Genomic DNA, 24231 nt, shown 5'->3' with positions numbered 1-24231 from the left:
GCGTGTTTTGGCCCACGGGCTGTAATTTGTTGACCCAAGTGTAGGCAGGGTTTTCTTGTGCTGTCTAATTAGAATATTTCCAAGGGAAAGTACTTAAAGAATGTAAATGAACATGTTTTCTTGTTTCTATTCTTGTCATCTCTCACTATTTCCTATATCAGTAAGGCCCTATTTCATGCTTTATATTTTTTAAAACTACATTCTGCCATGTACAAGTTTAATCATTTTCATCTCTGGGTAAGCTGTTTCCTTTGCATTTGTAAATTCTTGCTTTGATTAAACAGAATAATGCTGTGAAAGCACTTTGTACATGTTTTAGAAAGTTGTCTTAATGTTACTATTAGTTTCAACCCCACTGTTCTTAAAGAACTATAGATATCTCATTTTAAATGACAGTTTAAATTTATAAATACTTGGCCAACAGATGAAAAGGTACTCAACATCCCTCATCATCAGAGAAATGCAAATCAAAACCACAATGCAAACTGGTGCAGCCACTCTGGAAGACAGTATAGAGGTTTCTCAAAAAGTTAAAAATAGAACTACCATATGATCTAGTAATCGCACTATTGGATACTTAACCAAAGAATATGAAAACACTAATTCAAAAGGATATATGCACCCCTATGTTTATAACAGCACTATTTACAATAACCAAATTATGAAAGCAGCCCAACTGACGAATGGATCAAGAAGTACACACATACACACACACACATATGCACACAATGGAATATTAGCCACAAAATGGAATATCAGCCACAAAAAGGAATGAAATCTTGCCATTTGCAGCATAGATCTAGACAGTATAACATGTATGGATATAGAGAGTATAATGCTAAGTAAAATAAGTCAGTCAGAGAAAGACAAATACCATATGATTTCACTTATGTGTAGAATATGTATTTTACTTATATGTAGAATTTAATAAACAAAACAAATGAACATAGGGAAAATAAAAGAGAGAGAGAGACAAACTAACAGACTCTTAACTATAAAGGGCAGATGGTTACCAGAGAGAAGGTGGGTGGGGGTAACGGGTGAAATAGGTGAAAGAGATCAAGAGTACATTTACCTCGATGAGCACTGTGTGGTGTATACAATTGTTGAATCACTATATTGTAACCTGAAACTAATTGAACATTATTTCAACTATACTGGAATTAAAATTAAGAAAAAGAAAAAGACCAAAGACATGCAGGATTGAGTGAGAGGTTTAATGTGATTGGTGCTTCTGTTGGAGATAATAGAGGAAATGCCAATATTAAAGAACTAACTGCAGGGAATTTTTCAGAATTGCTGAGAGAAACCAGTCCTCAGGTCCAGGAAGCCAAAATGAATCCAAAGCAAATAAGTCCTCATCTAGAGGTATTGAACTGAACCCGCAGAACATCTAAGAAGAGGACACCAAGCAGTCAGAGAAAAGAGAAAGTTCACCAAAACAGGAATAGCAATGATGAATGACATTTCAGTATCAACAAAGTAAGAAGGCAATGGAATCAAATCTTCAGTAAGCTAAAGAAAATAATCATCAACCTAGGTTGTACACACAACAAAAGTATTTTTCAAAAATAAGGCAATTAAAAGTATTTTCAGAAAAACAAAAACATATATAATAAAAAATACCATTATGAAACTTGAGAAACAAGTGGGAAATACAGTTTGAGATTTGGGCCAAATAAAAATTTTTCATTAAGTACTGAAAGATTGTGATTCTGTTGAGTATGCAATAATTTTCCTGGATACTCTATCCTTCTAATTAAATTCTTTTTGTAGATAGTGTAAGTCGTGGTATCAAGGTGTAATGTCCTGCTGTTTGGGAAGCATGCGATCAAAATCCTGCCTGCCAGTGAGAAAACAGACCTCATTGCTCATTTTGATCTGTCAGAAACAAAATAAAATAACAGACCACTTATTAGAGCCCTTGTAATAAAATGTTTATAGTGATATAAAATAATATATATCCCTCAAATAGTATATTAGGAAGAAAGGAATGGAATAATAAAAAATAATCCAAAAGAAGACAGAAAGGAGAAAAAAGGGAACACAGAACAGATGGAACAAATAGAAAGCAAATGGTAAGATGGTAAATTTAAATTCAAATATATCAGTAATTACATTACTTATCAATTGACTAAATGTTCCAATTAAAAGAAAAATATTACCAGAATTTTGTTAAAGCTTTATGCTGCTTTAAAGGGAGATATCTAATATACAAGAATTCAGAAAAGTCGAAAGTAAGAGTACAGAACGAATACACCGTGCAAAACTGCCTTTTACAAAATCACACATGACAATTCATTATGACCAAGTGGAGTTTATTGTAAGAATACAAAACTGGCTTGAAAATTGAAAAACAATCAGTATAATTCACCATCTTAAAAGAATTAAAAAGAAAAAATATGTTGCATTCCAGGAGGGGAATCAAAGCAGAAATGGCTACTGTGAGCCTGGTCCAAAGCATGCAGTGATGGAAGGTCCTGGAGACAGTACGTGGTGGGACAGCCAGACAGAAGATTCCCCTAGGCCAGAGAGGCAAGGGAAACTGTAGGGGCGTGTGATCCTCAAGCCCACCCCTCCCTCCTCCTATGGAAATTCGTGCACAAAGCTTGAATATTTGCCTCTGGGGGATCTCAAACTCAAGTGCAGAACTTGCAGAACAAGTGAACTGTGAAAATGGGGCAAAAACATTTCCAAATTGATAATTTTTTTTATTCCAAGAAAAAAAAGAAAAAAGAAAAATATAAATTCACTATATACAGAAAAGCACTTTATAAAATATAATGTACATTTATGATTTTTAAAAGAAGAATTTTTATCAATTTAGAAATATAAGGGAAGCTCCTTATCTAGTGTCTAAAAAATCCTACAGCAAAAATTACTTTTTGAAAGTAATTGTAATTGAAAACTTTTACTCTGAGATCAGGACAAGGTAAGGATGCCCACTATCACGACTTCTACTCAGTGTCATACTAGAGGTCCTAAAAGGTGCCAAAAGACTAGAAAAAGAAACAATAAAAGGCATAAAGATTGAAAAGAAGGAAAACTATCATTACTCACAGATGACTTGCTTGTATACTTAGAAAATCTGAAGGAATCTACAAATAAACCTTTAAAATTAATACATGAATTTAGTTAGGTCCCTGGTACAAAATTATTATACAAGAATTAGTATATACATAGCAAAGGTAAATAATAAAAAAATGTAATTTTAAGTGATGTTATTTTGGTACTGACACTACTTAGAGTAGCTCTAAAAAGCATTACTTAGGAATAACTCTAATGAAAGATATACAAGACCTCCATGTGGAACAGTCAGAACAATATTGAGGACCATTAAGGATATAAATAAATAGATATTTCATGTCCTTGGGTTTGAATACTCAGTACTTTGAAACTGTAATTTTTCAGGGCACCTGGGGTGGCTCAGTCAGCAAAGCATCCAACTTGGGCTCAGGTCATGATCTCACAGTTCGTGAGTTTGAGGCCCACATTGGGCTCCCTGCTGGCAGCATGGAGCCTACTTTGGTTCCTGTTTCCCTCTCTTTCTGCCTGTCCCCAACTCATGCTTTCTCCCTGTTTCAAAAAATAAATAAAAACATTAAAAAAAAAAACCCTTTAAAACTATAATTTTTCCAGAAATTGGTCTATAGATTCAGTGCAGTCCCAATCAAAATTCCAGCAAAATGTTTATGGAAATTAAAAAGATGATTCTTTTAATATATAAAGAGTATATAAACTTTAATATATAAAGTTATATAAAACTTCAGAAGGTCAGGAATAGTCAAGATAGTCTTATAGAATAATACTGTAGGATACCTAGACTTTTCATAAAGCTACAGTAATTAAAATAGTATGGGATTGACACAAGGATAGTCAAACAGACCATTGGGGCAAAATAGGGAATATAAAACAGCTCAACATATATGGACACTTGATTTAAGGTAAAGATAGCACTTAACAGCAGTCAATAAAAGATGTTTTTTCAATATGCTGGATATCCATATGAAAAAAAATTAATCTTGACTCCTGCCTTATATCATACACAAAAATCAATTCCCACTGGTCTATGGGTCTACATGTAAAAGGTGAAAATAATAAAGCTTCTAGAAGATAGAAGAATATCTTCATAACCTTGAAGTAGGAAAAGATTGCTTAGGACAGGAAAAGCACTATCCATAAAATAAAAGACTGATAAATTAAGACCTTCTGTAGATATCAGAAGAACATCAGGAAACATTAAAAGAGTAAAAAGGCAATAAAAAAATGGCAGGGGGCTTAAACAGGAACTTCACAAAAGAAGACATCCTGGTGGCCAATAAATATCTGAAAAGATGTTCAACCTATTAGTCTTTAGACAAATATAAAGTAAAGTCCCGATGAGACTACTTTATACCTGCAAAAATGGCTAAAACTTAAAAGATTAACAATACAAAGTACTAGTAAAAATGTCAAGCAAGTGGAACTCTCATTTATTGCTTGTGGGACTGTAAATTGGTTAAACAACTTTGGAAAGCTGTCTCGCAGTATCTGCTAAACATCTATGGACCATATGCGTAACCTGTTATTTGCCCAGAATTTCCAATAGAAATGTATATGTGCTCCCAAAAGACATCTACAGGAATGTTCATGGCAACATTTTTCTCACATAGTCAAAAACAATAAACTACTCAAAATCAACAATAGAAGAAGAGATAGTGTAATCACATAGTGGGATACTATACACAATGAAAATAAACTACAGCTATATGCAGTAGCATGGATGGATCTCACAAACATAATGTTGACTAAAAGAACCCAGATACAAAAGAATAAATTTTATTTGTTCCTTTTATCTAAAATTCAGAAACAGAGAAAACTCATCCAGTTTTTTAGCAGTCAAGGAGAGTGGTAAATTTTGAGGAGGAGAGAGAAATAGTGATTGGAAAGAGATACAGGGGATCTTCTTGGATTCTGGTAATGGTCAATTTATTGACCCAGGTAGTAATGATATGGATTTTTTTGTGTTAATTCATTTGTGTTTCAAGCTCCATATTTAAAATACATGTCTTGGGGCACCTGAGTGGCTCAGTCAGTTAAGCATCCAACTCTTGATTTTGGCTCAGGTCACGATGTCAAGGTCTCATGAGTTTGAGCCCCACGTGGACTCTGTACTGACAGTGTGGCGTCTGCTTGAGATTCTCCCTCTGTCTCTGCCCCTCCCCCACTTGCCTCTCCCTGTCTCTCTCAAAATAAACTTTAAAAATAAATAAATAATTTTTGTAATTTAAAAAAATAAAAGAAAATAAATGTCTTACCCCTCAACAAGTATGTTTCTGAGTCTTAGAAAATATCACAGTAATAACCTCCTCTTGGGAGGTTATTAATATGAAATCTCTTTAGTGTAATATTTCTAAATAAACTAAAGGAAATGACTCTGAAACCTGCCTATCTTCTTGTGCTTCCTATTCTAAAAAACAAAGTACTTTGTTTTGTATTTTCCCAGTGTCATATCCTGTAACTTTATGAGCTAATCTTTTCTTAAAAATTATCAACATGTAGTGTCAATAAAATATTTAAACTTATTTTGACCTTTGAACATACTGTTCTCATAACCAAAAATCATTTGGTTTTGATTTTTAGTTCTTTCACCATCTCAGGCAGACTAATGTTAGTGTGCTCTATTCTCAGCTGTTACTGCAGCAGACTAATGAGTTGACAATTTGACTTGTCATCCTCATAAAGTTGCTATTAATCCACTAATCTTACAATCTATATTTCAAGTTGACAAAAAGTAGTGTGTAAGACAAAGGAAATCATCAGTTTAACAGAGGCCTTTTTAGTAATTCTATATAGCATTTTTTTTTTACTTTAATTTTCTTTAAGTTTATGTATTGTGAGAGGGAGAGAGAGAGCAGAGAAGGAGCAGAGAGAGAAGGAGACAGAAAATCCAAAGCAGGCTCTGTGCTGTCAGTGCAGAGCCTGACTCAGGCCTTGATCTCACCAACCATGAGATAATGACCTGAGCAGAAATCAAGAGTCAGATGCTTAACTGACTGAGCCACCCAGGCGCCCAACACAAGATTTTTATTTTTTTTTTTTAATTTATTTTGTTTTTGAGAGAGAGAACACATGAACGGGGTAGGGGTAGAGAGAAAAGGAGACAAAGGATCCGAAGCAGGCTTTGTGCTGAGAGCAGAGAGCCGGACGCAGGGCTCCAACTCATGAACCGTGACATCACGACCTGAGCCAAAGTCAACACTTACCCGACTGAGCCAACCAGGAGCCCCAGAATTCTTATTTTCTAGGCTTAGGTTATTCCACCTGCAGTATCATTGAAGGGGGCTTATTTCAAAAAAGACTACGGATTAGTGGATAAATTAGCTATTTTCACTATCTAGGGCTTTTTTTCTCAAACCCTGAAGAACTGAGTTAAAACTAAGTTCCATGTTTAAAATACATGTCTTGGGGCACCTGAGTGGCTCAGTCAGTTAAGCATCCAACTCTTGATTTTGGCTCAGGTCACGATGTCATGGTCTCGTGAGTTTGAGCCCCACATGGACTCTGTACTGACAGTGTGGAGTCTGCTTGAGATTCTCCCTCTGTCTCTGCCCCTCCCCCACTTGCACTCTCCCTGTCTCTCTCAAAATAAATAAACTTTAAAAACAGTAGGGGCACCTGGGTGGCTCAATTGGTTAAGTGTCGACTTTGGCGCAGGTCATGATCTCGCAGAGCCCCACATCAGGCTCTGTGCTGACAGCTCAGAGTCTGGAGCCTGCTTCAGATTCTGTGTCCCCCTCTCTCTCTGCCCCACCCCTGCTTGTGCTGTGTCTCTCTCTGTCTTTCAAAAATGAATAAACATTAAGTAAGTAAGTAAGTAAGTAAATAAATAAATAAATAAATAAATAAATAAATAAATAAATAATTTTTAAAAAATAAATAAAAGAAAATAAACGTCTTACCCCTCAACCAGTATGTTTCTGAGTCTTAGAAAATTACTGTGCTACTATGATACTCATGTTCTTATATTCTCTCTCTCCCTCTCTCCCCATTTCTTTCCCTTTCTCTCTCCCATTCCCACTCTCTCACCCCATTCATTCTTTTTCTCCTTTCCATGTCCCTGAAGCTATCCTGGCCTTTTGGTTGTACCTCAAGCTGTACAAGACAGTAGTTTACCAAGAGTCGCCCGCTGCTATCGACACAATCGCCTGCCTGTTGTATGTTGGAAGAATTCAAAAAGCAGTACCCTGCTTCTCCGATCTGGAGGATTCCATGGGAAGGGAGTGGTTGGTCTTTTCAAATCTCAGAACTCCCCTCAGGCAGGTAAGCATCTCTGTACAGCACAGTTGTGATCCTTTCACTTTAGAGAATTCCTAAAAATAAAGGAAGTGATATCTGGGAGTGTCAATTGTGCCCTTATATCAGGCCTTCTCTCGCACACAGACTTCTCCACGGTGCAATATGAAACATTTACTATTTGACAATGTGAGTTTCCACCTTGAATTTGGCATCTTGCTAAATATGTCTGTCTATATTTGTATTTTAATATAAATTATCATAATAGCCTTTTGTTCTAGGCTATTTTTATTTCAGCAAACCAAACTATCCACAGATGGAAACTAGAGTATACTAATCTTTCTCTTTCCTTCTGGGGAGTATCCAAATATATTTAACAGCTTCAGAGGCAAGTAGGGATTCTCTGGCCCATGTAATATGAGATATTTTATCTCATTCCTACAAGTAACATGCACACACACAAACAAGTCCACAAACCAATGACCAAAATGCTGCCTTAAAAGAAACTCTCAAGAAAAGAATATTTTAGGAAGCTAGAAGAAGGCCAACTTAAGAAAGCAGATAGTACTACTGTCTCTTTTTCTGAGGATTTTTAAGTACTATGTCTGAGGTCTTGAAGTCAGTCAGAAGCTATATTCTGCAGACCTTTCCCATAATTTCTAGCTTATAGTAAATGTTCAGTAAAATTAAACAATAGACCACCAACATATCAGATCCAATTTAGGGATGGCTGTGTTCTTAACTCTTTGGAAATGAGGTAAGTCAAGTTCTGTGGTTCAGCGGGTAGAACCATGTACTTTTGATATCTCTTCTTTATTCTCGTCCATTTCCCTCCTGAAAGTTAAAGGTTGGCTAGCATATCTTTGATCATTTAGCTGAGGGCAGCACACACACAACATCATCATCATCATCATCATCATTATCCTGCCTGTCTTGGAGTCTCAACACTAGTATAATTAAAGGCAATTTGTTTTTAACTATTTCGACACTGAGGAATCCTCCCAAGCCACATAGTGGATATAACAGAACACAGCATATGTAAGTTACATAAAGTGAGGGAATCATTTTGGGAGCATTGATGGATATATCACTGATCATTGATGACTATGTTAATTTTTCATTGGAAAAAGTTGAAACTATTTTATTCACTGGTTTCTGATTTTTTAATCTAATATAAATTTGCTGTATTTCATATTTTTGAGCTCACACATATGCTCACATTTTAATGTCTTTGAAATTGGGATACATCTTAAAATTGATGTGATCAGAGAGTTGTCATAGTTTAAATGGAAGAGTTGTTTTTGTTTTTAAGTTTATTTATTTTTGAGAGACAGAGAGCACAAGCAGGGGAGGGGTAGAGAGAGAGAGAGAGAGAGAGAGAGGGAGACACAGAATCTAAAGCAGACTCCAGGCTCTCTAGTCGTCAGCACAGAGCCCAATGCAGGGCTCAAACTCATGAACTGTGAGATCATGACCTGAGCTGAAGTCAGACACTTCACCAACAGAGCCACCCAGGCACCCTTAAATGGAAGAGTTTTTAATTCTTAGTACATAAAATAATGGTGCATCTTATAATTTATGACATCTTAGAGTTCATAAAATATAATAATGGCACCTTAAAGTTTATAAAATATAATTATGCTAATTTTTTGTTCAGGATGTAAAAAAAAGTTGTTTATATCTGTTGTCTTTCTAATGAGTCCCCATGATGCCTCTTTAAAGTGCCTGGGCCAGTTTTAGTGATTCTTTGTTCCACACAAACCAGCTCAGACTCCCTCCAACCCAGAATTGTTCTCACATTTGTTTCCCTCCGTGCATACACAGAGGCATTCCCTCTCTGCCCTTCTCTTAGAAGGACTAGGGAATCTGGCAGTGGCTGTTGCTACCTTCTCCCCATCTTCCTTCACTCTTCCTGCAACAGACTCCTACAAGTTCATGTGCCCTGTTAGGCCTTTGTGGCAGAATTAGAAGAAAACTACTGGTATGGGTGCCATTCTGGGATACCTAGGGAACCCATTCCATCCTCTGCTCTCAAACAGTGGTATGGACAGGATAACTACACCAATTCTTGGAAGGACAGCCCTGTGCTGGTTTTCCAGACCTAGGCTCTTTCTGGGAGGATGGCAGAGCCATCTCTGATGATGATGCAAGCAAGAAGTAGGTGTGGTGAAACCAGTATCATAGGAGGATAGCCATTTAATAGTTTACAGCTGTAAATGGGACTGGTTTCTATATTTGGGTGTGGTAATTTGAAGATACACAGAAAGAATAAGATAGGTAGGTAGGTAGGTAGGTAGATGTCTTAACATAGAGACAGTTTGTTTTATTCACTATCTTTTTCTTTTATAGCTCCTACCTCCTCTTTAGAATCTTCCAGTAGCATAGAACAAGAAAAATACTTGCAAGCCTTACTGAATGCAGTTTCTGTCCAACAGAAACTCAGTGGCAATAACACCCTTACTGTCAGACCAGCACTTGCTCTGTCTCCAGGTAAGATTTGATAATACTTTTCTTCTTGACAACTATGAAAGCTTCATTCCTTGGGTTAGTCTCTTCAGTTATTTATACTGTTCCTTCAGTATGACCCCTTGAAGTTTTACCCTATGGGACTATAACTTTAGCTCCTTTTACCTAAAAATCAGCATACCACTGTTAATGTCTAGTAACAGTAACCAAATGTGGAGATTCAATTATTTTCTTTTTAAAAGAATAATAGGAGCTGGGAACATAAATAAAGTTATCTCTTTTTTCTTAGAATCTATTTTACATAGACTTTAAAATATTATTACAAAGTGGAATGTATAAGTTGAACACCTGATTATTAAATGCTTATGTAGTAAATCATCATGTATAAGTTTGAAATTCCTGAAATTTCTGCAACCTTTTATGATTTGTAGTACAGTTTGTTTTCATTAGATGTGGATGAAGCCATTAAGACTTGTACTAATATTCTGTTTCAGTTATCATGTGATGGAACCCCAAAGGGTTCATGTAGAGGTAACCCTAATGTGTTAGACACAGGAGCATGTGACTTGAAAAGTTGGTCTCCTTGGCTTAATCAGCTATTTGAATTAGCTCAACATAAGCAGAAAGTGGCTTTTCTTGTAAAGTAACACCATGCATGCCTTGCTTCATTTATCATTAAATTCTCTGATTGCACTTGCCAAACCTAACTCTCTATAATCTTGCAAACGTGTGTATCTCTGAGGAAATAGTAACAGTGCCTTGTTATCTCTATTAAAGCTTTGGGTACTTAAAAAGTACAATGTTTGGCAGCAATTAGACATGCTACACATGAAGATAACTTTTTGTCATTTGAGTAATGTTAACCTGAACGACATGGTTTTTGTTCTTCTTTTTGGCTGACTTTCAGGGACTGAAAGGAGGACTTCAAGAATGTCCACTGTGCTTAAGCAGGTAGTGCCAGGACATTTGGATGTAAACCCATCCAATAGCTTTGCTCGAGGAGGTTAGTAAGATTGATTTTATAACTGAGCACTGATACAACCTTAAAATCAGAAAACTTTACTCTAGATAGTGATACTCTAAATCAACTAATTATGGTTCAAATTGTTCTTAATTACCCTTTTCGAAATAAATGGTCTAATTTGTTACTGGTGTTGTGGCAGATGAGTTTAGCTGCATGGGACAAAATGTATAATAATTGCTGAAATCTTAGCTATTGATGATTTTGGAAGCAGTGGGAGGTGAGGGGAGCGTGTCTAAGTGGTCAGCCCCATGAATACTCCACAATGCTTCAGGTTTGCAGGGTAGAAAGGCTGATCACCGAAGCATAAGCAGCTAGAGAGAAGTAATCCCAGACTCCAAGAGTTGTGCTTCCCCAATGCCTGTAATTTTTACTCCTGTTCTCTGAAATGCTAGTTTAGGGAACAGAAGAGAATGATATCCAGGTTACTCTTTTTTTCCCTCTGGGCTTTTTAGCTTTTGGCATAAGGAAATAGAGAAAGGCTTGTATTTGCTCTTCTAGCCCCAAAGGAGGTCCACTTTGGTATCTGGAGATTATGTGAGATTCTTTTACTTTTCAGAGGTAATTACAGAGCAAGTATCTTGATTGTAAAACTTCCTATTTTACAATGGATTTATATAATCTTGGGTTTTTTCTCTCACGTCTGTGTGATGCTGAATCCCCTTGAAAATTTACCAAGTGAATGATCCAAGTTCTGCTTGATCATCATCAGTAATGGGAAACTCATTTCTTCCTAAAAGTAGTCCCTTGCATTTGTAAGCAACTCTATATTTGTTAGAAAATTCTTTCTCATATTGATCTAAAAATCTGCCCCTATGTAACTTTGCATAATCTGCCCTCTACAGTCAGAAAATTCTAAATCTTAATCTCCCACATGCCAGCCCTTCGGATTTAAAAACTGATCTGATCTTTTCTCTCTGAGAGCTTCCATTAACTCCAAATATCCCTAATTGGAACAGTTGCATTCCACTCACCATCTTTGTCACTCAGTGAACTCTCCACGGATTTGAACTCATGCAGCCTAAGATTACATCAGATATGAGGATGGCCCCATCATTAGGTTGACCCACACTGTGATTAAGATCACTTGAAATCTCTTCCCATGTGCTATTGTTCTTAACAATATACAGTACTAGCCTTGAGGGTTGGTTTTTGAACCTAAATTTACTATGTACTATACCTACAAAATTCCATCTTGTTTTACACGGACTATTGTTTTAGACTTTGGATCCTAATTCTGTCTGCCTCTGTATTAGACATTTTCCCAAGCCTCTTCTCATGCATCAGTTTGATCTCTGCTGTCATGTAATTTGTTGTTTAAAAATATTAAACAGCCAGAGCTAAGGGCAAAAGTCTTCATCAAACTAATATAGAAGCTTCCCTGAAGAAAGAGATTGATCTATTAATACATACCAGTTCAACCTCACCTGACCCATATTTCTAAATCTCTGCCAATCTCTTTAATTTGGTATTTTCCAGTCTTTCTAAGTATTAATTATATCACAAAAGATTATATGGTTAGTTTACCATGACTCATTATAAGAATTAGTGCTTTTTCCTAAATAATCACAAATTATCCACTAGCATCCATTCTAGAATTTAGTTCAGAATCAACATACAGGAAGGCTTTATTTTACAAAATTCACTTTTTTCCCTTTTGAAAAACCAGATTACTATGCACATCTCCTAGCAGTCATATTGGTTCTTTAGATACTTTTTTCCCACCTCATTAGAATGTTCTATAATTACAGGATTTCCTAATATCTTTCAGCCTTTTTCACTCATCTTGTGAATTAGTGAAATAAAGGTCACTGTATTAGTTTTCTAGGGCTACCTTAACAAAGTGCCACAAACTGGTTGTCTTCAACGACATTTGTCTCATCATTTTCTGGAAGCTAGAAGTTCAAAATCAAGATGTTGTCAGGGTTGGTTCCTTCTAAGGACAATGAGGCAGAATCTGTCCCATGCCTCCCCTCTAGTTTTTGGTAGCTCACTAGCCATCTGTGGCTTTCCTTAGTTTGTAGAAGCATCACCCAGGTATCAGCCTTCATCTTTTCATGATGTTCTCCCTCTGTGTCTGTCTCCAAATTTTCCCTTCATATAAGGACACTGATCATATAGAATTAGGGTTCCATCGCCCTCCAGTATGACTTCATCTTAATGAATTACATCTGCAATAACCCTATTTCTAAATGAGGCAACATTCTTAGGTGCTGGGCATTAAGACTTCAACATATGAATTGGGGTGGAGGCACACAGTCATATATAGCTTTATAGCTATATAACCCATTATAGTCCTATATAGCTTTCTTTGGAATTTTTTAAATACCATTGTTTTAAAGTTTAAGATATAGGCCTCGTTCTTCTCATTTCTTTCTTGGTGAATTTGAACTAAAAGATAGTACAGTGACTTTCTCCTAAGATTCCTGCCTAGTATTTCTGTTGCCCAGAGCTCCTATCCAAATTTGGCCCAATATTGCAGTTCCCCTTATTGCTTTGTTTAGCATCTGCAAGTTTGTATGGTCAGCAAGGCATGTCAACAGTTTTCCATGCTCTGCTCTTGAGTTTTGCCTTTGTCAACTTCATCAAGGACACATTATTTATTCCTCCATTTGGCCAGATGACTTGTAATATATATTTCAGATGCAAAATGGTCTCATCTTCTATGTTAGCACCTAAGGCTCATGGACATTCACCAATGTGTTTCACCTACATTATCTTCTCTTTTTTAATACTGGCCTCAGACTCAGCCTTTTTTATACAAGGGGATCCCCACTTGTGGTTACATTCTAATCATGAGTTTATTCTTTGCTATTCTCAAAAGTACCTAAAAAGCTGTATTTACCTCTTAGGGTCAAAATCTCCCATTTAATTTCTGATCCATTCTGGGCATAATGAGGTCATAATTATTATTTCTGACACCCTTCCCAAATATTTTCTTCTGAAAATTATTGTGAACTTACTGTGTTTCCTCATGATAGTTTTTTGCTCCTAACCAGATACTCATCATTCTGGTATCTTAAACTAGGATCCAGAAACATATATCTTACTCTTTTATTCCATCTCCTAATTCCTCAATGCCAAAGCCTCCCAGATCTTCCAAGGTCCCAGTGGTTAACTGGAAGATGAGATACTGCTGTTTCCTGGTGTCTTCAACTTCTCTGATCCCTAGAGCTGCTTCCTTTGTCTCTTCCAACAGGGTCATTCCTCCTCACATTGAATACCAAGAATGGACTGGGCAAGCAATTTGGGAAGTCTTAGAAGATTCCCTGTTAACATGACCATGACAGGCAGACACACACTCACATAGGCCAGGGCCAGACTAGGTGTGGATGTTTCCACACCCTGCAAATAGTTCATTTCCTCTTTCCTACCCTCAAGGAGAGTCTCTTCATTTTTCCAGATAGTGAGGCACCACTTCTCCAGAAATTCCTCATCCTTCCTGTATGGAAAGATCCTCCTAGTTCTAAATTTTCCTCCTAACCTTCTCCTTTTTCTCTTCTATGTATCTTTACTACCTTTTCATTCCTTTCATCATGATAGAGTCTTAGGTACTGGTTTTTTCCTTAGGTTATTTTCACTGTGTGCCTTTCTCACTCTGCTGATAAGCCAGAGTTCAGACTGACTTCCACCTTCTCCTTTACCCTTTTCTCAGTCAGGGTGACCACTTTGCATTCTGTGTGCATGTTGATGAGTTCCTAAGTCAGGGGAAGCAACCTTTTTTACACAAGAACCAGTGAAGGAAAAGTGAGGATGTGAATAGAACACATTGCTTTTCATTTAGAATTAAAATCATTTTTGAGGCCCATGGGGAAAAATACATATACTTACAACTTGGATAAATTATTTTGTTGACTACAAAAATGTCATGAGGAAATCAATACTACTACCTCTTAAAAACAAAAGTATAGCAGCTCAGTATATTTGATAAGTAGCCACATGGAGGCAGCCTTTTAATTTTCCATCCTTTACATTTCTGTGGCTTTTCAGTTTCTCTACATGTAATATTTTATCCTTGTAATAATCTCTAGGATATGTGTTTTAAGAGGCTCTGAGAAATGAAGTGACTTGGCCAAGATCACATAGCAAATAACAGCATAACTGGTACTGGGATTGGTTCAGTCCATTTCAATACAGCATTCACTGAATATAGCTTGTACCTCATACACATGGATAGATTCAGTACCCATCCCCACATCCCACCCAAGCATCTTTCCTCCCCTCCTTGGCCTGAACAGAGTAGAAGGAACAATACCAGTGCTCAGGAAACACTCGTGCTTTGAACACCAGTGCATTCCCATCAGTGGAGTGAACTGCACCACTTCTTCCCTGAAGCAATCCCCTCAGCCAGCCCCTGCTGGACAGCCCCAGAGCCACTTGGTTCCTTACATGACAAAACACTTACATTCAAATTCAAACTATAGCACTACCACTTAATGTGTGGTATTAAGCAATTTAGGAAACCTCTTAATGCTCAGGGTCCTCATCTGTAAAGTGCAGATAATAAATAGTATTAGCTTTAGAGTATGAGGAATAAGTGAAATATCTGTAAAGCACTTAGCTTTTGTAACTGGTTCATAATAGGAACTCAGTAAACGTTAGTTCCATGATTATTGTTGTTGTTATTAGTTATACTTGCCTAATACTCTACTGAAGTAGGAGAAAAGTCTACATTTGCATTTAAATTGCTTAAGCCAGGTTGCTCTACATAGGCCTAGGGCAAGAAGATAGAAGGTAAATATGCTCTAGGTCTAGGCCAATAACTAACAAACTTTTTTGATCATGATCATAGTTAAAAATACATTTTATATTATATTACAGTATATAAGTATTATATCAGGTAATACTGTCACGGGGCAAAATGTATATATACTAAAACAAAAGTTTCATGAAACAGTATCTATACCACATGCAGTGCACATAGTATTTTCAAATTCTAATCTCACTTTTTTGAAAATACCAACTTGATCTAGTAAAGTGATTACTAAAACCATTAAGGGGGACCCTACAGCTTGGGAAAAAACCTGACTCCAAGTCAGTAGTACATGGTCAGAACAAGTATTTGACACCTAGGAAACACTCAAGAAGCTAAGTAGACCTTACCACCAAAGCACTAGCGTAATGCCCCATTGGATTACAGTTCTCAAAGCCCTCTGCTGGCCCCATGTCCATACAGCCCATTTTCTTATTGCTGATTTTCTGCTATGTGATAAATACTTGGCAGTTTTTCATTAATGAGCCTCTATAATAATAATTATATTATTAATCAGAGCAAATAATCAGGGCAGATAATCAGAGTTGAAGATATACTAGCAGGACCACAACAGCTCATAATGTATCAATTTTCAAAAAGAAAATAATCAACAAATGTGTTTAATACCTATAAATTAGGCTTTCAGCATGGATACAAGAATAAATATGATTAGGGCCCTACCCTTTGGATCGCAAAATCTAGTAGAATAAAATGTGCTAATAATCACAATGCAATGTAATCACAGTTCAAGTAGAGCTCTCTACAAGTCTGGGGACAGTGAAGAATGCACTTCCTAGGAATTCACATTGTTCCTGGATCTTAAGGGATAAGGAATTTGTCAGGTAAAGAAATGTGAAAAGTAGTTCCAGGTAGAGAGACTAACATGCAAAAGTGGTATATGTTCAGGGAACAGTATCTCAGAATCAGGAACCAACCACTAAAACTTCACTATAAGTATTTAGTGTCCCATATTCCAATCGGGAAGCTCAAAACCTTAGCAGAAAGGAGAGCAGGTGGGCAGCACACAGGAAGCCTTGTGCTTTTACCATGTTGTCCCATGGTCTTTGTTCTGTCTTGCAATAGAATTCCCTGTGTGCAGTCAGCCAGCACCTTCACAACCCTTAGCTTTCTGAATTCCTTTGGCCACTAAAGCCATTATTGCCCTTCATTTTCTGCTTCCAGAGAAGTGAGACAGAAATGAAATAACGCTGCTAATGATTTTTCTATTATCAAATTATGTCATATGCAGCTTTGCAATATATAGCTTAATAATACTGTTGTTAAAGTTTTCAATCCTGAATAAATACAGAGTCATTTTCCTTAATTGACTTGAGCAGTTCCTTTGCTCAGGAAATAATGTCATTAACTGTAACCCACTGTTCATCGCTTTTGTTACTACCAGGCTAAGTTTGCTGTACTCACGAAGCACTTTTTTTCTGTCGGGAAAAAACAATATTACTCAAATTACAAAAGTGTTATCTCTAATACTGCCTATCATTTTGGTGCAAGTAGGGATTTTAGGAGGAGTCGTGACTTCAATCATCACAAGCTGTATTTTTTAGTGGCATTGGGTATTGTCACAGGATCATGAATTTTTGTTTCTCATAACTGTATTAAAAATAAATGTAATTTCAAAATGACAAGAAAAAAAGAAGATAGTGTGGCAATGCTTGATGCTTTACTGCAAAAATATGCCCTTAGTTATTCCAAATGGTTACTGGAGCTTCATTCCTGATGTGATAACCTTGCTCAAAGAACAAACGTGTTGTACAACACATAGCATTTGCCAATAAATCAGCCTCCTTAAATACTAGGGCCAATGCATTCCTAACATTTACCCCCTTCTAAATTCCTTAATTTTATTATATAAATTTGTTTCTTGCCAAATGACAATCTTCAAAAGCGTGTTCCATTTGGTATAATTTGTTAGTGGCGCTCTGCTGTGCTGTCCATTTCATTGTGCTTATAATACTTATAATCAGGTGCTGAAATTTCATTTAACAGGCGCTCAGTTCATCTATTTTGTGTGACTGTGCAGCTTTTTATTTGTTAATTGCAGTTTCTACTTTTATTATATTTACATTTTCCCCCTATGTTAACTCAAGTTCAAAAATTAAATAACCTATTCTTCTCTTACTCAATTTGCTCTGATGTTTGCTGCTATCTACATTTCATTCCTCCTTCTGTCTTTAATCTTACTTACCAGTGCATGGGTACAGAGATAAATGTTTTATTCAGTCAAACCCCAAATCTTCAACTAAGGGAAGAATCCATAATCAAGGTACTGTATTATCTGTCCTAATGTGTCACTCCTTTGAACCATCTTCATCTGGAAGCATATTTGTTACAAGTAACCTTTTTCACATTTGTTTGTCAAATTATGTCCTTTATTTTTATCCACATTCTGAATTTGCTCTGTGATTCCATTTATAAACACTTGCCATAATATCTAAGACAAGCTTGTAAGTTATATAGAAAGATTCATTCATGTTAAGCAAAAATCTGAAAAACAAATCCATTAAACAAAACCTTTTCTTGGGAACTGGTCTCCTGCCCCTATAAATGCTTATAAAGAAAGAAGCAGATGAGACAGGCATTATTATGGTGACTTTCAGTCTCCTAGAAACATGACTTGATTTGGCAAATATTAAAGCTTCTCAAAGAGTCTTTCTAGGTCTAGAGAAGGAACCCCACTATAGACAAGCAGTGATAGTGTCCTATACGCCAATGACCCTATCACCAGCATGAGCGCCGTAGTCTATGGGCATTTATAAGGGGCTCTGTTATTTTGAAGGTACTACAGTGCTGGTCAAGTTTGAGGCTTAATATTTGCCTTTGTGTTTGAATATTGGATATTTAGTAGAAATGCAATTTTTCTAATTAATATAATGAAGGTCCATTTATAACATGAGATTCTTCTAGTAACTTAGCTTTGGCCTTTCCCTTAGAAGACATCTGCTTTTGACTGTAAATTTTAAATAAAGCCTCCTACATATCAGTGAAATGTGCATTACTAAATTTATAACTTCTATTTTTCACGGATACTGGGACAAAAAGACTAGAATCTATCTTTACTAATTTAAAATTATGTCATTTGGGCATGACACACAAATATTCTAGATCCAGCCTCAGATTTTAGTAGGTATAGTAAAGTTCTAATTTATTACTTAATCTAGATTCCTTATTGCATTGACTGACTAAAGCAGAAGAGTGTTCCCTACTTCTTTCATGAAACCCTGAGAAACTGAGTCACTCCATGTTTTCACATTGTTGCCTTCTGCCCGCATTTTTTGTTTCCCAGTGTCCGTGCACTCTTTCTATTTGTGATCTCAGCGTTTACTTATAAATACTGACTTTACATCAAAATACAAAAAATGGGATTGACTTGGGTGACTTGTTAGCTCCCTCCAACCCTAAGATTGTGTGATTTGGAAGTGCTGTATTGAATAATGCTTATATTTGCAAAAGTAAACAACAAATGACCGATATGATCCATGATTACTTAGGTGAATTAACTTGCTATTACCTCTAAAATTGTCCCTACAGAGCATACATCTTTTTCCCTATTCAGTGGCATTCCCACATCAGGTTATCTCACTCCATTATTTTGGCTTTTGTGAAGGTGTTTGGGCAAGTCTTCGCTCTAGCACTCGCCTCATCAGCTCTCCAACATCTTTCATTGATGTTGGCGCCCGGCTGGCAGGCAGGGACCACTCGGCCTCCTTTAGTAACAGCACCTACCTGCAAAACCAGCTCTTGAAACGCCAAACGGCCCTTTATATATTTGGTGAAAAGTCGCAACTAAGGGTAAGATTTCTTTTTCTCACTTAGAAACTTTATGGATACACAAAGGCAGTCTATAAAACTTACCTCAAACAGCTTTCCTAGAAATTTCATTTTACAGCATAGATTCTTAATCTGGAGTTAATAATCAATCTCAAAAAAAATTTTAGCTCATACATATGTATGTATATCTGCATATACTTATATCGAGATACATATGCATATCTGCATATTTATTAGCAACGAAAATATACTTAACACATAATCATGAAAAAATCAGCATAAACATCAGGAATCTTAGGAAGTGTACATACAAAAAAGAAATAAGGCTTATTCGGGCTGTGTTTTTCCATTGTCTTGTTTAGCTTCCATAGAAATCTGTGCCCCTGGCAAAATAGATCCCTATTGATAAAGAAAGCTACAGAAAGGTAGAAAAGTGAACAAAAGAAAGCTGTGGCCCCGCATATGGAGACAAGGGAAGGCCAAGATTGTTTTCTAAGTTAATTTTTTTTTTAACTTTGCAAGGTTAGACACACATGTCCTAAGGCATATCAGAAATTTCAAAATATTAGAAGCCCTAATCACCTTTATTCTTACTTTGGTTTTTTAAATGTTTATTTATTTTGAGAGAGAGAGAGAGAGAGAGAGAGCAGGGGAGGGGCAGAGAGAGAGAGAGAGAGAGAGAGAGAGAATCCCAAGCAGGCTCTGCACTGTCAGCCTAGAGTCCAACCTCACGAACCATGAAATAATGACCTGAGCCAAAATGAAGACTCAGACACTTAACTGACTGAGCCGCCCAGGCGCCCCTTTTCTTACTTTTTTTTTTTTTAATTTTTTTTTTTTAACGTTTATTCATTTTTGAGACAGAGAGAGACAGAGCATGAACGGGGGAGGGGCAGAGAGAGAGGGAGACACAGAATCGGAAGCAGGCTCCAGGCTCTGAGCCATCAGCCCAGAGCCCGATGCAGGGCTCGAACTCCCGGATCGTGAGATCGTGACCTGAGCTGAAGTCGGACACTCAACCGACTGAGCCACCCAGGCACCCCTATCTTACTTTTACGTGATTGTGCTACAGAGCTTCACTATGCTCAGGTCCTATAAATTGTAAAGATAGTCTCTACCTCTAAAAGCAGCACTTCCTTGGGTTTGTTTTTGCAATTCACACATTACAAAATAGATTTCATTACTACTGATAGGTTTGTGGGAAATAAAAGTATTTGTTAATTCAGAAATCCCCTCAAAGTTTAGCCCAGTGCTTCAGTCAGCACTGGGCAATAGAGACAGACCTTCAGTTGAACTGTGGAGCAGAGGCTGTGAGCAGGATCCCACATGCTCGGTTTTCAAGATGCCAATGACTGCGTCATCTCTTCTATGGCAAGCTGGCTTTGCTAGCTCCCCTCCCACTGCCAAGACTGCTGCAATCACTTAGTCACAACCTTTAGGGGAGAGGGCATGAAACTGCTGGGTATAGTGCTCAATTGTTAAGTATGCACATGTGTCTTCTGATACAGCAGATAACTTTATATCCAGAAAATAGTTGGAACACTTTTCAACAGTAATCCAGGGTTGCCTGTACAGCCTCTTTGGCACCAGTGTCTTTCCCAGAGCACAGACTTTCCACACTTCAGCACAGCACTTATTCATGACCTGAATCACTTTCCAAGGTTTGTCTCCTCAGTTCTCACCTCTGCCATTGCCTTTGCACATCAGTCCTCAGTTTAACTGGATGATCATGTATGTATGAGTAAGAAAGACTGAGTCCTTGGGACTCATGTTCCTTTTTCTCCCTTCCTCCCTTCCCTCCCCCTACACGCCACCCATCTTCCTCCTTCCTTCTTTCTTTTTCTTTCTTTCTGCCTTCATGCCTTTATTTACTTTCTTTCTCTCTTTCTTTCTTGCTATCATTCTATTTGTCTCTCTCCTTTTCTCTCTTATCAGTAAAGTATTATATTTTAAAAACGATTCCACTGGGGCACCTGGGTGGCTTAGTTGGTTAAGCATCATGATCTTATAGTTTGTGAGTTCGAGCCCCACTTCAGGCTCTCTGCTGTCAGCATGGAGCCTGATTCAGATCCTCTATTTCCCTCTGTCCCTCCTCCACTTGCTCACTCTCTCTCTCTCTCTCTCTCTCAAAATAAATAAGCTTTAATATATATATGCATACATACATATATACATAATTCCACCATCCTGGCACAGTAGTAATTAGGATTTTTGTATATTCCATTCAAGTTTTTCTTTTTATTTATTGAATTGTATCTATAGAGTGTAGTCCTTACCTGTCTGACATGTGTCACATTCTGGATAGCCTAGTGCCGTCTAGTTGCAACCTGATACTTTCTTCTCCCCACAAAGGAGACATATAGAAACGCAAGGAAGTAGAGAGTGGCTTATTCTAAATAAACTTGAATTGCCCTTATTTACCTTTTTCAGTTTATATACTTTAATACCTTATACTTAGTAACAAGTTCATTATGACCTAATGTGTGTCAACACTATGGTTGATAGTTTCTGGTTTATAAGATAAGCATACCTACCTCATGTATAGTTGAGAAATTGAAAGGAACCTGGTTCTCCTGGAAAGTGAACTATCTATTATAAGTTTTTAAAAAAACTAATAGAAAAACACACTCTCTCTCTAAGATAAATAAACATTAAAAAATAAGAAAAATAATATAATAGAGTTATTTGGGCAGAATGTGAAGAAAGTGCAAAGAGTCTGAGAAAACTAACTCATTTTTTGGCATGAGAAGGTTGAGAGTTTTTAAATCCTCAGAACTAAGCAACAAGATTACCAAAACAAAATAGATCAAAGGGCCATCAATTTAGCATTTATAAATTACAAATGCAACCACACATGGAATAAATTCCATATGGATTAAAGATATAAATGATTAAAGTATTCAAATAAATATATATTGATAAATGTGTCATATTGTGTGAAAAAAAATATTGTCCCAAAGCTAAAAGTCAGAAAGCCTTTCAGATTTTACTACATATAAAATTTTGTATATTCACTTTAAAAGAGTACTACAATGTTAATAGTGTTAGGGCAGTGAGATGATGATTTTTATTGCCTTCTCAATGTTTATCTCTACTTTTTTTCACTTTTACAATGACTATGTTTTACTTACATAATAAGAAACAAATATGTGTATGTCCACAAACTTCAATTTGTAGAGTTCTGAAACCAACAGTATATTACCTTTTCATTACAGTGTATATCTTGGAAGACTTAGTTTTGGATTAATCATGCTGTCCACGTGTCATTGGTTCTTCTTTAGACTCCAGGTTCATGGCCTTATAATTGGCTTATATTTGGTGTTATAAGTTCCAGCAGGTTCCAGCCTACCAGTAGTCTCTCCAAATTCTCAGAATGACAGCAAGCCAAGTCAAACCACAAGACCTTACTGAATGGCTCTTTCCAGTAACACTGACACATTAGCCACAGGATTGACTTTCTTGACCTCTGCAACCTCTATAGCAACTTGGCCTCAACTAACTGTACATCATCAAGTATTGACATTAAAAACAGTGCTCTTTTACCTATAGCACTTCATATGCCTAATTCTATGCATCTTCACCCACAGAACTTCAAGTTAGAATTTGCTTTAAATTGTGAGTTTGTTCCTGTTGAATTTCATGACATCCGACAAGTAAAAGCCAGTTTTAAAAAATTGATGAGGGCTTGTGTTCCAAGCACCATCCCTACTGACTCAGAAGTGACCTTCCTGAAAGCCCTGGGAGATTCTGAGTGGTTCCCGCAGGTAATGTCTAGAGCAGTGTGTCTTATAACTCAAGGAAAGAGGTTCAAGTGGATATACAGAATTGATATTTGAGAAAAAAGTATTGTGTTTCCCTATTACCTGACATTCTCTCCTTATTGTACACGCTCCATAAAGGTTTTTCAGTTCCAGGAAACATGTGATATAGAAGATGAGGGGATAGAATTCTTCATCCCTGGGTTTTCAATCTCTTCTAATTGAAAACTTAATCTTCACAGGATGCTAAGGAGGAGATCTTTATTGTTAGATGGAAACTTTTTGATATGCAGCAAATTTAATCAACAAATATTTATAGGACTTCTGCTCTTTTGTCAGCAGAGTAAGGATCCAGGGACACAATTTGATTTCTAGATGATTCCAAGAGCCTTTCCCTCTTACTTTCTCACCTTCCATGTGTCTCTGCCTTTTCCTTGTCTGTAGATTTTAGATTCACCCTCAAACCATCCACCAGAGTCATATTGGATGCCCCAAAGCCTACCTAAAGTTTAGGAAAAAAACACATATCCCTTCTTCAGCTAAGTCAAACTTGGGATGTTTTTAATTAAACTCTTATTGAGAAATTAAGGAGAAATAGGTATCCCAGCACACATAACCCACATTTCTTCCAAACCACATAAGAAAGGTATTTATGACATGCATGTTTTAGACACTGACGCAGACATTTGGCCAAAGCATCTCTGCAATATACCCTTCAGCCTTGTTTTTAAACCATTGATGCTATACCCATTATTCCTTTGCCCCCTGTAGGAGTTCCCAGCCCCTCTGATCTCTGTTCCCATCTGCCTCCAAGCCTCTTGCCTCTCTTAGGGAGGAAAAAGAGTTGTTTTCCATAAGCCAAGAAATGATGGGAGTACCCAGGGCAGTGACTATTCTCAAGATACTTAAACTATTAAAAAAAAAAAAAAAGCCATATATACAATTAGCTATAAATCTAGATACTTTGAGTACTCATGGAAGGAGCTGATCAAAACTCCCTTCTGTCCCTAAGCTATGAGCACCAGCCCCAAACTTCCCACCACTCAACCTATCTATCTGTGCTTCTGGTACATTCTTTGTTATGCTTCTTACTCCAAAGTAGATTCATACCAGAAGTTCATGACTAAAAACAGTGGAAAATACTGCCCCACTTGGGATATTGGCATTTTAAA

The 24231-nt window shown here is 36.8% G+C and overlaps 1 protein-coding gene across 5 annotated transcripts in view; it reads left to right on the top strand.

Moving 5' to 3' along the window:
* The window catches only part of SBF2 (SET binding factor 2), a 474987-nt gene that overhangs the window by 421570 nt on the left and 29186 nt on the right, over positions 1-24231 (top strand). For 3 of the 5 annotated variants that reach the window (XM_042906593.1, XM_042906592.1, XM_042906590.1), the window contains 4 exons: positions 7106-7302; positions 9625-9765; positions 19138-19322; positions 22889-23065. In XM_042906593.1, coding sequence (XP_042762527.1) covers positions 7106-7302; positions 9625-9765; positions 19138-19322; positions 22889-23065 — 700 coding nt within the window. Of the gene's footprint in view, positions 1-7105; positions 7303-9624; positions 9766-10648; positions 10745-19137; positions 19323-22888; positions 23066-24231 lie in introns of all 5 variants that reach the window. The other 2 variants (XM_042906591.1, XM_042906589.1) reach the window with 1 other exon arrangement.

The sequence above is a fragment of the Panthera leo genome, chromosome D1, assembly GCF_018350215.1.
Source record: "Panthera leo isolate Ple1 chromosome D1, P.leo_Ple1_pat1.1, whole genome shotgun sequence".
Lineage (NCBI taxonomy): Eukaryota > Metazoa > Chordata > Mammalia > Carnivora > Felidae > Panthera > Panthera leo.
This window is presented reverse-complemented; position numbering and strand designations above follow the sequence as displayed.